Source organism: Rissa tridactyla, chromosome 17, assembly GCF_028500815.1.
Source record: "Rissa tridactyla isolate bRisTri1 chromosome 17, bRisTri1.patW.cur.20221130, whole genome shotgun sequence".
NCBI lineage: Eukaryota > Metazoa > Chordata > Aves > Charadriiformes > Laridae > Rissa > Rissa tridactyla.
In genome coordinates, this window is record NC_071482.1 from 1,358,213 (window position 1) to 1,370,946 (window position 12,734).

At 61.8% G+C, this 12,734-nt stretch overlaps 2 protein-coding genes across 2 annotated transcripts in view; both read right to left on the reverse strand.

Annotated features, from left to right (window-relative positions):
* DSCAML1 (DS cell adhesion molecule like 1) overlaps positions 1-1,102 on the reverse strand; it is a 112,726-nt gene extending 111,624 nt beyond the window's left edge. Inside the window, exon 1 of the mRNA XM_054223002.1 lies at positions 1,057-1,102. Coding sequence (XP_054078977.1) covers positions 1,057-1,099 — 43 coding nt within the window. The 5' untranslated portion in view covers positions 1,100-1,102. The remainder of the gene's footprint in view (positions 1-1,056) is intronic.
* An 8,631-nt stretch (positions 1,103-9,733) lies between these two features.
* Positions 9,734-12,392, reverse strand: FXYD2 (FXYD domain containing ion transport regulator 2). Its single transcript, XM_054223137.1, has 6 exons — positions 12,284-12,392; positions 11,456-11,494; positions 11,256-11,330; positions 10,299-10,335; positions 10,123-10,153; positions 9,734-9,936 (listed from the first exon to the last, which is right to left on the reverse strand). The coding sequence occupies exons 1-5, from the start codon at positions 12,375-12,377 to the stop codon at positions 10,129-10,131; spliced, it is 270 nt and encodes an 89-aa protein (XP_054079112.1). The 5' UTR covers positions 12,378-12,392; the 3' UTR covers positions 9,734-9,936; positions 10,123-10,128.
* Between the last annotated feature and the right edge of the window lie 342 nt (positions 12,393-12,734).

A 12,734-nucleotide genomic window follows, 5' to 3' on the forward strand; every position in this document is an offset into this window, starting at 1 on the left:
TTCCCCCTTGCTGTTCTCAAATGTCAAAAAAGATAATTAGGGCAAATGTCATTTTACATCCTCCAAGCAGACAATTTCCCGAAAGGTGGGTGCTTCCATCACCACATCTGCAGCTTGGGTCATGTGCAAAGAGGCAATTTTTTACAGAAACATAATTAAAAATTCCCGCAGATTCGGAAATGGGCAATTCCTTTATGTAACATCGATTGATTGTCATAACAAACGCGCTGTGATTTAACATCCCACATTACATGCAGCTCCTCAGCTTTTTTTTTTAATTGCATCTATAGCAGAGGCTCGGTTCAGAGTATTACCTCTATAGATTTGGGTAGCATTCACTTAATCTCCAACTTTAAATTAATCTCTAATCTTTAAGCGTGCGTCTCCTTGACACACTTGTTCTATGATTTACCCCCACCCCTCCAAATATGATTTATATCAAGCCGCTGGGTTACACGTAACACAGCATTCCTAGAGGGAAAGATGCGATTTTTTTTAGAGCATGGCTGGATTGAGCCCGTTTCGCGGGATTAGGCTATTACTCTGGGTGCCCGCGGAAAGTGGGGACGCGGAGCGCGGCTGCCGAAGCGCCGCCGCCAGCCCGGCGCCGCCGCGGGGATGCTGCGCCCGTCGGTGCGGGTCTCCGGCCCCGCGCAACCCCCGCCGAGGAGCGGCTCCGGGACCGCTCCGCCACCGGCCCGGCCCCGCTCCACGCACCGAATCCCGAGCTCCGTCCGCGGGGAGCGCTCCCGGAGCCCCTGCCAGCTGCGGGCAACCCGGGGCAGGCGCACCGACGGCCCGGGAGGGCGCACCGAGAGCCCCGGCTCCCCCCGGAGGGGCAAACCGAGAGCCCCGGGGCCGGCTCCCCACGAGGGGGACACCGAGACCCGGCTCCCCCGGAGGGGCAAACCGAGAGTCCGGGAGCCCCGGAGCCGGCTCCCCGGGAGGAGCGCACCGAGAGCCCCGGAGCGACACCGCTCCCGGGGAGAGCCCGATCCCACCCGGCCGGTGCCCGCCGGCCCCACACCCCCCCGTTCCGCCCCAGGGGCGACGTACCTTTCCGCAAAGAGTACAGCAGGAAAAAAGTTACCAGCCACATGCCATAAAGAGCAGCTATGGCCCCGGGCTGCGGCGCAATTGCGGGCGGTGCGGTGCCCCGGCGTGCCGCGTCCCTGCCGCCGCGCTGCCAGCCCGGCTGAGGTGCCCAGAGCCCAGCTCGCCGCCGCTCCTCCTCCTCCTCCCCTCTCCCGGCGAGTGGGCCGGGCTCCCGCACACTCCCCGCCCCGCGCCCCGCTCCCCGCCGGGCCCGCCGAGGGGTGGGGGGGTCGGCAGCCCCCGCCGAGCAGGGCCGCCCTGCCGAGGGGCAGCGCCCGGCTCCCCTCCACCTCCTCCCCGGGAGGGCGGCAGCCAGCCCCGGTGCGAGCAGGGGGGATGCTCAGCAACACCCTCTCCCCCCAGCCCGCGGGGCACCGACCACCGCGCCGAGGTCATCGAATCACGGAATGGTTTGGGTGGGAAGGGACCTTAAAGACCACCTCGTTCCACTCCCCTGCCCTGGGCAGGGACACCTCCCACCAGCCCAGCTTGCTCCAAGCCCCATCCAACCTGGCTTGAACCCCTCCAGGGATCGGGCAGCCACAGCTGCTCTGGGCAACCTGGGCCAGGGGCTCACCACCCTCACAGGAGAGAGTTTCTTCCTAATATCTAACCTAAATCTCCCCTCTTCCAGCTTAAACCTGCTCCCCCTCATCCTACAGCTCCCCTCCCTGCTCCAGAGTCCCTCCCCAGCTTTCCTGGAGCCCTTTTAGGGACTGGAAGGGGCTCCAAGGTCTCCCCGGAGCCTTCTCTTCTCCAGGCTGAATCCCCCCAGCTCTCCCAGCCTGTCCTCACAATAGAGGGGCTCCAGCCCTCCTCTGGCCCCACTCCAACAGGTCCACATCCTTCTCATGATGAGGACTCCCAAGCTGAATGCGGACAGGCTCCCACCTGGGCAAACACCCACAGCTGCAGCCACCTGTGCCCACGAGGGTTAATGACAGCCAGGTTGTGCTGGTCACACTCCATAAAGCTGAACTCTCTGCTGCAGCCCAGCTAACCTTCTCTCCATCCCCTGCAAGCCTGCACCTCACCTGCGTAAAGGCAGCTTTTCCCTGGGGTAAGCTGTGTCCTGGCCACAGAGCTGGGCCACCTGAGACTCACCAGCTGACAGCACTCCTTCTCCCGGGCCTCCCAAACACTTTTTAGCAGCATAAGGATAGAAATCAGGTTTTCACAACACAAGAAGTAGCAGCCCATGCTGCTCCCATGACAGGGGACACAAGATAAGTCCTAGCAGACTTCATTACACATTCATCCCTCTAGCCAGCAAATAACAAATAAATACCAGTTAATGCTTCACTTTGGGGTGTATTTATCTAAGGCTTAATTCAAGCCTAGGATCTTACTCCCCAAGACTTAGTCGCACCAAAGCCAATTTGTCTGGACCATTAGAGCAGTTCAGAATGTCTTTTCTTGAAGTGATTATAGCAGGTTTTCTGTGCTTTCCAAAACAGCCTTTCCAATCCCAATTTGTTGGAAAATAAACAGAAAGATTGAAGCATTCTGTTTCAAACAAAGCAACAAGCAGAAAAAACACTCTGTACTGATGATTTTTTTAAAAAAAGCACTGTCTAGATTTAGTTGAAAACCTAACCATCATCACCCAGTAAAAAAAAAAAAGACTAGACAAATAACAGCTCCTTGGCCATTTTCAACCCACACTGGTTCACTGCAATTTTTCATACTTGGGTGTCCCTTGGAAGAGCCGGAGAGCTCACCCACAGCGCCGAGGTGGGACTTGCCCAGCGTGGGTGAGCGATTCCCATTTCACAGAGGAAGGACCCGGAGAATCTGGCAGGGCTAAGGCTCCCGCACACCCACCCCGCATCCCCCTTCCCCTCCCTGCTCCAGGCCACCCACACCAGAAACACCCCCATTTTACTGATGAGCATCATGAGGCCAGCTGCCGCCCAGCCCATGTGGGTGCACCCGCCCAGACCTCAGCACCGAAAAGCCACCAGCAGAGGCGGGAGCAAACGCTGTGCCCGTGCTTTGCGGGTCTGACACACCGCGGCTTTTCCTCCTCCTCCGAGGATGCGCTTCCCCTTCCTCACTGCTGCCGAGCTCCGTCACCACCCTCTAACTCAGCCTGTTCCCAGGCCACCTCAGCAGCTTCATCACAGTGCGTGGGTGTCCCCGGCACACAGCCCCCCCACACATACACGTGCTCCTCCCCGGCCCCATGCTGCTGGCTCACCGTACCCCCGGCCACGCCACCAGCATCCCGAGAGGCAATGAAGAAGCAGCTGATGCACACCCGGTGCCCACGCACCCCTCTAGGAATTGAGGTGTATTTCAATCGCCACCTACATCCCTATGCAGATGTTAACTGATACTTAGCAAGGAAATCGGTATTCCGGCCCACACCCAAGGCAACAAGCAAATCCCAGGCTCTGGGGAGCCCCAGCCACATGCCAGGCATCTGCCCCCTTCCCTCCCCGCAGCTGCTGCAGGATGGCAGCGCAGGCCAGCTCGCTCACAGGAATCTGCCTGCCACAAGAGCTGCTACAGCATTTTGTTACCCGGCACGCAACGTGTTGGACTCAGGTGCAGTTTCTACCCTCCCACGCTCAGCAGTGTATGAAACGGGGACACGGGGGCTGGCAGGGCACTCGCTGGCATAGCGCCCACAGCACCCCACAGATCTCCGTTTGAGGCACATGTGCAGGGGGAGTAGATGCTACTCACCACTTCATTTTTAGCTCCCTTGGCTGTTCAGCCTCTCCAGCTAGTTTCCTCATCAGCCCTAGCTCAAAGAATCAGGCTCTACCAAGAGCACTAACCTCTCCCTGCTGAAAGCACCTTCCTCCGGGACAGGACAGCATCTGCTGGCAAGACGGGAAGCAGCACAAGAAGAGACAACAGCATGAACAACCAGCCCAGGGTCACGCTCAGGGAGCCAAGGCAAGCCCTTGAGCTGTCTGTGCCCTTCGTTACGGCCCCATTTGCTCCTCCATCGATTGTTCAGCCCAGGCCATTTGTCAGCCTCCCACACCCAGACGCACATTTGGGTCTGGCAGCAGAGGGCAGGCAGCCAGGCGCTTCCCAGAGCTGGCTCCTGTGAGTCCGCACCTGGGACCCAGCAGCCACCATTTAGGGACATCAGCCTTCCCACACCCCCCACATTTGAATATGCACAAGAAGTATTTGTGCTTTGCATGAGCTTTCAGCCCAGAAAGCCGGTATCCTGCTAACATCCACCCTGTCTGCATCATGTGCTTCATACAGCTGTGACCAGGAAGGGCTGGAAACCATCACATTGGTTATTTGGGCAGCCCTGACCTGCACTTTGGCAGCACACAGGAGGCGGCCCAGGCAGCAAGGCCAGCACTAACATGCTGGGAGAAGCGCGTCTCACCCTCTCTGTAACCACTGACCTGCTAACAGGCAGCCAGCAACCTGCCAGAGCCAGCAGCAAGCCCAGCTGCACAGCCGGCTAAAAGGTGAAGCTCATACTAAGGAATTATTTCCCTGGTCCAAACACACAAGACAGAGGAAAAATGCAACACATGCCCATGAGCAGTTCCGAGCCGCAAGAGGCTTCGCCCTTCAGGAGAAGGGACCCTCCGCACTTCAGCACAGCTGAACACGTACAGCAAGATCTTTCCCCCAGAAGACAGGCTTCTGCCCCTCCCCAAGCGCAGGGGACAACGGTGCCACCGCCACCACCACTCTAACCCAACCAGCCTCCTTTAACCTGCCCTTCCCCAGCATTTGTTCTGTACCTGAACAGCATTTACTCCCAGCTCTGGGGACTACGGGGGGCCCCGTGCCCACACACCATTAGCCAGCCAGGTGCTTTCCCTTAAGGATAGTTCTTCTGACTAACATACAAAACGCCACCTTCCACACAAGCACACAGAGGGTCACTGGGGAAAACAGCCAAAGGAAGGCCCTGACAGGCACCCTCACAGCTACCGGGATCAGCTGCAGCCCAAGGCCTTGCTCTGTGCCAGGGACGAGGTGCTGCAGAGGGACACGCAGCGCTGCGGGGAGCATCCCTCCGGCCAGGGCATGCCTCACCTCCCACCAGTCCCCAGCCCCGCGCCCTCAGCCACCCTCCCAGACAAATCCCTCGGAGGAAGCAGTCATTAAAACAACAGGGCTACTTATCTGGGGCTGGGCGATTTCCACAAAGCACTTCCCACGCAGTCGGGAACTTCACCTCGCAGAACCTCTCAGAGACAGAGAGCCAGCCTGCTGTGACCCCTCGCTGGCCACCCTGCCCCGCAGGGGCCGAGGCACAGGCTTTGCCCCACACAGCAGCCCCCAGCCCTGCAGAGCCAGCCCTGCCGGCCCAGTCTCGCCAGCAACCAACACAAAACGAGCACCTTCGGGGCGGGGGAAGAAATAGGCTTTGGGACTAATTGCAGAATGGGCTGCAGCTGGGCTAATTGCTGGTGGCACCTGGGCCTAAAAGGGCCAGTGTTCCCAGCAGGGCCTGCCTCCTGGGGCACGGTCCCCTGCAGCAATGCCTGTCCTGTCCCCTTGCACCCCTCCTCGCCCTAGGCAAGGGGCAGCAGCCCCTCACCCCCAAGGCTGGCCCTGTGTGGGTGCTGCCCAGGCCGGTGCTGAGGGAGGAAGTGTCCCCCGCCTCGCCCGTGGGAGTGTTGCAGCCCCGCTCCGTGCCTCAGTTTCCCCAGCAGCAGAGGGGAGCGAGCGGGTGCCACACGGGGCGGTGGGAGAACAGATGCCCCGGAGGCGGCGAGAGGCTGGTATCCTGGTAAAGCGGGCTGGCGTGCCCGTGGCCAGGCAGAGGCCAGCAGGTCAACGGGATCCTCTTTGAGCCCCTCGGGTCACTGGCACCGCAGAGCCGGCTGCGTTCCCACAAGGGCCCCCCCCGGGAGCCCGCGCCCGGAGCCGGGGCTCCCGCTGGCGCGGCCGGCGTGCTCGGGGGCGGCACCGCGCTGCCGCTGCGCGGGACGGGCTCTTTCCAGGCCAGAAGCTGGATTTTTGGTTCCCCCTAGTGTTGCAGCGCCGCAGCGCGGAGCGGGGACGCGCGGCTCGGCTTCTGCGGGGCCGCGGCTGCTGCCGGGAGCCCGCGGGCCACCGCTCGCCCCCGGGTCCCCCGGGGTGGCCGCCCCGCTCCCGGCTGAGCAGGGGGGCACCGGCGCCGCGTCCATGCCGGCCGGCTCCTGCGATCGCGACGCGCAGCTGGTTTTTCCTGGGTTTTTCCCCCCCCGCCCAAGCGATTTAGGCGCCATAAGGTGCGGAGACTCGCCGCAGAGTTCGTAGCCCTGTCGCAGAGCAGTGTTTCTGCAGTACGGCGGGTTTTCAAGCCTGGCCGCCGTGAGGGGGTGTGCAGCCAGGTCTAGCGGGCGTCCGGGCACAGGGCAGGGGGAAGCCTCGGACAAGGGAAGCTAGCGGGGTCCATGTCCTTTCCAGCTCCAGCGCAAGCCTGGAGTCACCAGGGGCTCCGAAAAGTTTTAGCAGGGCCAACGCACAGCCCTGAGACACATGTTCTGGAGTCACAAGGGCCCTTCTTTGCCCCCCAGCTTCAGCCCCCAGCGAGACCTGCCGCGAGGAGCCAGCCCATCCATCGCTGGCCTCACGCCGCTGCAGCTGAGCTGTGCTCACAGCATCGCTGCTGCGTGGCTGTTCTGCGGGCCCAGCTCTGGGGCAGCCGTCCATCTTAGTGCGAGCAGTTGCTTCCTAATAACCACTGCTTTGGGGCATGTGCAACATGGAAATGAGGGCTGAAGTGTTATTTGCTTTGGTTGGGAGGATAATTTAAGACCGCGGATGGCTGCTGTTTTGGCAGACGCGTTGCTGTTGATGGATGCGCTGCCTTTTCGGGAGCAGAACAAAGGGAGAGCGAGGCGTGTGGCTGGCTCCCCGCCAGCCCGGCCCCAGCTCTCCACGTCGTCAAGTGTTCCTCTTTGGCTCCATTAGTCACCATTTGCTGCTCTCCTCTTTTAACTAATGAGGAGACATTTTGCATTCACGTTTCCTTGCGGGCCAAATGCATCCCTGGCATCATGGAGATGGCGGAGCGGTGCCGGCGGGCTGCAGGCTCCCTGGCTGCTGCTCCTCCTGTTCCTGCCCCGCTGCCCCATCTCCTCACATTCAGTCGTGGATTAAGCACAAGAGCTGGCCGAGCCACAGCCGGCCGGAGCCGCTCTCCCTCGTACCTGTCGGTCCAGAGACCGGAACTAGCCAGGGCCAAGGGGAAGCTGTTCGCAACTGGAAGGCTTCCCAGAGCAAAAGGACACTCCAGTTGTCCACTGTATTATTTACCCAATCCCCTTTGTGTCACAGAAAAGATTTACTTTGAGAAGATTAATGGCTCAAGGGACCGTGAGAGAAATCCCCCAAGATTGCCTGGTTCAGGGGAGAAGGCAAATGCCTCCTCGCCGAGGCCGCAGCTCCCGGCCGACCCGCAGGGCTGCGGGCGCAGGGAAAGGGCCGCGGGGCTGGGGCTGGTCCCGCAGGGCACCCTCCGAGGGGGACCGTGACCACATGAGTGCAGGAGCCTCTCACCAGGGCAGTGGCAGAGGGCAGCCGAGCAGAGAGGTGGTGGCCTTTCCCTGTGGTCTTCCCAGCTCCCTGCTCCCATAGCTCCTGGGCTCAGCCTCCAAAGCAAAGGACTGTGGAGGTGTGGAGAGGAGCAGAGAGCTCTTCCTCAGAAGCAGCTCGCACCCATGTGCCGGCCCGACAAGGAGGGGCTTCTGGCAGCACCCCTACCCCAGCACAGGGAGGCCACATTTACATCATATGATTTGCTCATGCCTATCCCCTGCTCCTGGCTCCCAGGTTCCCTGGCTCCCAGGTTCCCTGGCTCCGAGGTTCCCTGGCTCCGTAGCTAGGCTGCTTGCAGTTTAGCTCTGATAATAGCCTGGCCTCCAAATGTAACCCCCAGGGCAAGGCTTCGGGTGCTGGCAGCATGTCCTGCTCCATCACTGCACACCCTGTCAGCGTCCCCGACTTGCGGCGCAGCCCCCGAGCCCCATCCCGGTGCGCGAAGGGCTGGGCGAGTGTGCGTGCACACGTGGGTGTCCGCAAGCCCTGCAGAGTAATGCTATTAATGCCATCTGGTGCCGAGACAGAGATCCCCCATGCAGGGAGCCAGACACGGCTTTTTGCTCCCCTTAATCTCCTCCCTTGGAGCTGTGGGGGCTCCGTCTGTGGGGCTCTCTGGGGGGCTGGGGCCAGGGGACGCTTGTCCTGAAGGACATGACTGTGCCCTGAGCCCTGGCGCTGGGGAAAATGGGGAGCCCTGGGCTTCAGGACGTGAGACCCTGCTGAGGGTGGTCTCATTTCATACGCCGGCTGCCTTCCCGGCTGCTGCGCCCTTTAGCTCCTTCTTTAGGGGGATGCAGCCACACCGCGCTCCTCGCTGGCAAGGATCGGGGGTCGGAGCAGGGAGCGGGCAGGGAGAGCAAACCCTTCAGCTTCTCCGCGCCGTACAACAGGAGCCGAAGTTTGAGCCATGCAAAGCTGCAATGAGTCTTCATTAGTGGGTCAGTGTCAAGTCAAAATTATATTTCAAAAGAATCTCCTTACTGTGTTAAATAAGCACCTCAGATTAGACAAATTGCACAGATTTTGCCTAATAACCTTCCCCCAGCTAATCCTATTTTACTGTCAGCGTCTGACCTCAAGTGAAGCCCAAACGGAGCAGGCGAGCCGGTTTCTCCTCCGCCAGGACGGCTGGGCGTCCCGAGCACAGAGCAGCGCGCGGCCGGGCCCCCGCGGGGCTGCGAACCCAGCAGGGGCTTCAGCCAAAGCGAGGAACACCCGAGGCTGGGCAAGAGCCCTTAGGGACCCATCCCCGCTCGGGGGGCTCCTGCGGGCTCCCCGCTCCGGCCCCGCTGCCCGCAGGGACCCGCAACCCGCTGTTTCTCGCCCAAAACCTTCCCTGGCAAAGGGAGGGGAGCAAAGTCCTCCGGGGGCCGGCGCCCCGCTGCCGCCGCCCCTGCGATCCCCACCGCGACGCCGCCGGGGGACGGGGCCCGGGGGGCTCCGGGGGCCAGCGGAGCCGGCGGCGGGGTTGCCCGGCTGGTCGCTAGGTGTCCGTATCGGCCCGGCTCGCCCGCGCTCGCCCGGGTGACCCTCCCTCCTCGCTCGCCGCCCAATCGCCGCAGAGTTTTCTTCCTTTTCTGTTGGGTTGGGTTTTTTTTGTCTTTGTTTTTTTTTAAAAAAGGGGCGTTTCCGTCTGTATCCGAAGCTGATGGAGGCTGTGAAGCCACAGAGCTGGACGCGCCCGCCCGGTTTATGCCCAAGGAGGCCGCCCGGATCGAGCGCTCCGAGAACGCAAGCGGACAACCAGCCCCCCCAAAAACAGCAGGCACCCACGGGGGCACCCGAGCAGCCCCGCAGCCTGCGCAGCGGGGCAGGGGGGCAAACCCCTCGCTGGGTACCCCGGGGACGGGCATGTGCCGCGGGATTCGGGCACCCGCAGCCAGAGGGGTGATTCCTCGAAGCAGCCAGGGTGGCCGGAGCAGGAGGGTCCCTCCCTCCCTCCGCACACCCCGCTGCAAAGCCAGGGTGGAGATGGTGGCTGCTCCCTGCTCTGTGTGTGCGGAGCAGCCAGCGGAAACTTTTCCCGGGTCTGTGTTGGAAGATGTCCGCAGGGCAGAAAAGTCATTGGTGCCGAGCCAGGAGTGTGGGCGAGTCAAATGCCTCAGGCACAAAGTTTAACCTCTCTCAGCTTGAACTTTATTAGCCACGAAACTCTTGCTGGATCTAACAGAGGGGAAAGCACAAGGGCAATTTGCGTTCTGGCCTGGCCTGGGGTGAGCAGGGTAAATGGATCCACTGGAGCGGGGCAAGGGGTGGCCCTTGGCAAGGACTTCTCTGCTTCGGATGAAGCTCTGCTTCCACGGCGGCATGGCATCTCTGAAACCAGAGAGAGTGGGAGGGTTACACGGCCACAGAGGCCAGTGTGTCCTAGCTCCTCTCCTCCCGAGACAAACCCCCACGCAGGTACTTCCCTGAAGCAGGGGTGCCTTGAAGCATCGCTGCCCGGCACAGGCAGACCCAGGGATCCTGGCTGCCAGCTGGGTGCATCCTCCTGCAACCTACCTGCAGCTACAGGTCTTCCTCATTTCCTTGTCTGTGGAGCAAAAAGCGAGGGGAGACACGTTACACTGGGCAACACGGATGAGACGGGAGTACGAGCCGAGACCCCAGCCCTTTCAGCTGGCAGGACTAGGACAGGGAGGAGAGATGAGGCTGCCTTAAAACCGTGCAATACCTACCTCCTCTTCTTCTTCCCTCCGCAGTGGAACCGCTGGCCTGGGGGCAAGAGGAGTGACTGAGACCTCTCGTGGCTAGACCCTTCCCCCCCTGCCCTGTCTCACCTGTCCCTCTCTGCTCCGGTTCGGCACTCCTGCCCCCGGGCTCGTCCCCTCAGCAGGGACCACCGGGTTTGGCTCCTGCGGGAAGCTCCGAGACCCCTGCCTCCATGCCAGGGCTGGTCTTCTGCATGGTTCCCACCGGTGTGGGGAGACACCGACCCCACGTGCTGCCTCCCAGCCCCCAGTTCAGCCGCGCTGCCCGGCCAGATCCCCCTGCGCCACCCCAGACCCTAAAGCTTCAGCCCCTGGCACTGCCCAGCAAAGCACTAGCCAGCAGAGCCCTCTTGGATGTCTGTCTTTCTCCCTAAGCTGCTCCCACGATTGCAAATGCAGGCAGTTTTTCTTATCTTTCTCACTAAAACCACTGGGATACGTCACTGTGTGCAGCTGCGATGCTGCGGCCGCCCCCGGCCCCGCGGAGCGAGGTGGGCAGTGCCTGTAGGCACGGGCAGGGTGCAGGGTGCCCTGCACGCTCGGCACCGCTCTCTCTGGGAGCTGCCGAGGTCCGAGGGCTCTGGGAAAGCTGGTTTCTCACTCTGGAAACGTCAGAGTTTTCTCTGCTATTTTTAATTAGTGACCTTCCCTCTGAAGCCTTGACGCTGGCAGGGAAACGCTAAATATTTATGCGGTCTCCCTCCCAACTCGCTGTCTGTTGGGAGCTTGCCTAGATGGAAATTTCCCAGGCAGCCCCGGCTGCGGGCGATGCCCACCCCTCGCGTGGTGGGGCCGGGTCAGTGGCCCCCCATCCCAGCACCCGGCCAGTCCCTGGCGCGGGGCGAGGAGGGAGGTGAGCGGAGAAGGGACCACGCGCAGGGGAACAGAGCCGCAGGGGGCGTCCAGCCCACCCGAGGCACTTACTGAGGATGATGAGAAGCCCTACGACAAAAGCCACGATGGCGAAGATGAGCCCCCCGTTGCGGATGGTCTCATAGTCTGGGGAGGAGGAGGAGGAGGAGAGCCGAGCAGGCGTCAGCCCGGCCAGGGGCAGAGCCCGTGGGCAGCCATGTGGGGGGACTGCCCATCCTGCAGCCCCTGGGGTGCACGGGGCACACACTCACCGTAGCTGAACCTGTCCAGGCCCTGCTCGGGCGCTTGCTCTGGAAAAGAGGAGAAACCCAAGTGAGAGCCAGGGCTTGGGCTTGTGGTGGGTGCCTGGACGGGGCGGCGAGGTGGGAAAGATGAAGACCGCCAGCAAGAGGACTCTGACTTCCTTAAGGTCTAGCTGAGCCCGTAACGGATTCCCAAATTCCTGCGTTTGACCCCAGGAAGTTTAAAGTTCACGGTGCCTTCGCAGGATGCATTCACAGGATCCACGGGAGTCTTCGAGCTCCAGGTGAAGCTGCAGACGGGCACCTGGCTCCGTTATTTGCAGCAGCTGGTCGCTATTTGTTAAGGCTGCGCCGCCGGCAGAGCAGCTTTCACAGTGCCCTCGGGAAGTGCTGCTGCCCATCGGACTCGTCAGGGCAGCAATGGCTCTGCTCCCACGGCCAAAGAACCCCTCAGGCTGACACCTCGCACCGGGGTGCGTCCTGGCAGCTCCATACCGGCAGGCTCATCTGTCTGACGGCTGCATGTTACTGCTCGAGCCACCTTACCTGACTGCGCGTCCCTCTGCCTGGAGCCGTTTGGAAGAAGGAATCCCCTCGAGAAGCCAAACACCAGCTGGCACCGATGCGCCAGCGGGCTGCAGAGCTCTGGGGATTCATCCCCGCGTCTCCCCCAAATCTTCCACAACCTTCCCCCGTGGAGGCTCCAGCGTGGCAGGAGGGACTGGCCCTGTGCCTCCCACGGGGATGCCCCCCCCAGGGAAGCCCCTTTTGGGTGGCCCGAGCAGGGTGCTGGCTGCAGGTGCCTGCCGCCCGCCCCGCTCCCCGCAACACCCTTACCATCACCCATCGCCTCGGTGTGTCGTCCGGCGGGTGTCTCGCTCTGGGAGCGGGCGCCCGCGGGAAAGCACATTAATTGGGAGACAAACCTCATTAAACATTAACGGCCGCGGTGTAATGTTTATCGCAGTCACGAGGGGAGGCGCAGGGCTCCCGCCCACCCTTGGGAAGGAGGCCCGGGAGGGGAGGGCAGGGTACGCACCCACCGTGCCAGCCGGCGGGGACTGGGCACCCTGGAGCCACCGGTGTCCCTGTCCCAGCTTTCCAAACATGAGGCTAGCTGGGCTTCACCTCCCACGGCGGAGGCGAGCCCGAGGCGGGAGGCAGAGGGATGGGCTCAGGGACGGGCTGCGACTGCCTTTTGCTGGAGAGAAGCGGGCGGCATGCCCTGTCCCTGCAGGTCCCCACAAAAGCCATCTCAGTGCCTCCCGGCCCGGCGTCAAGCCATGTG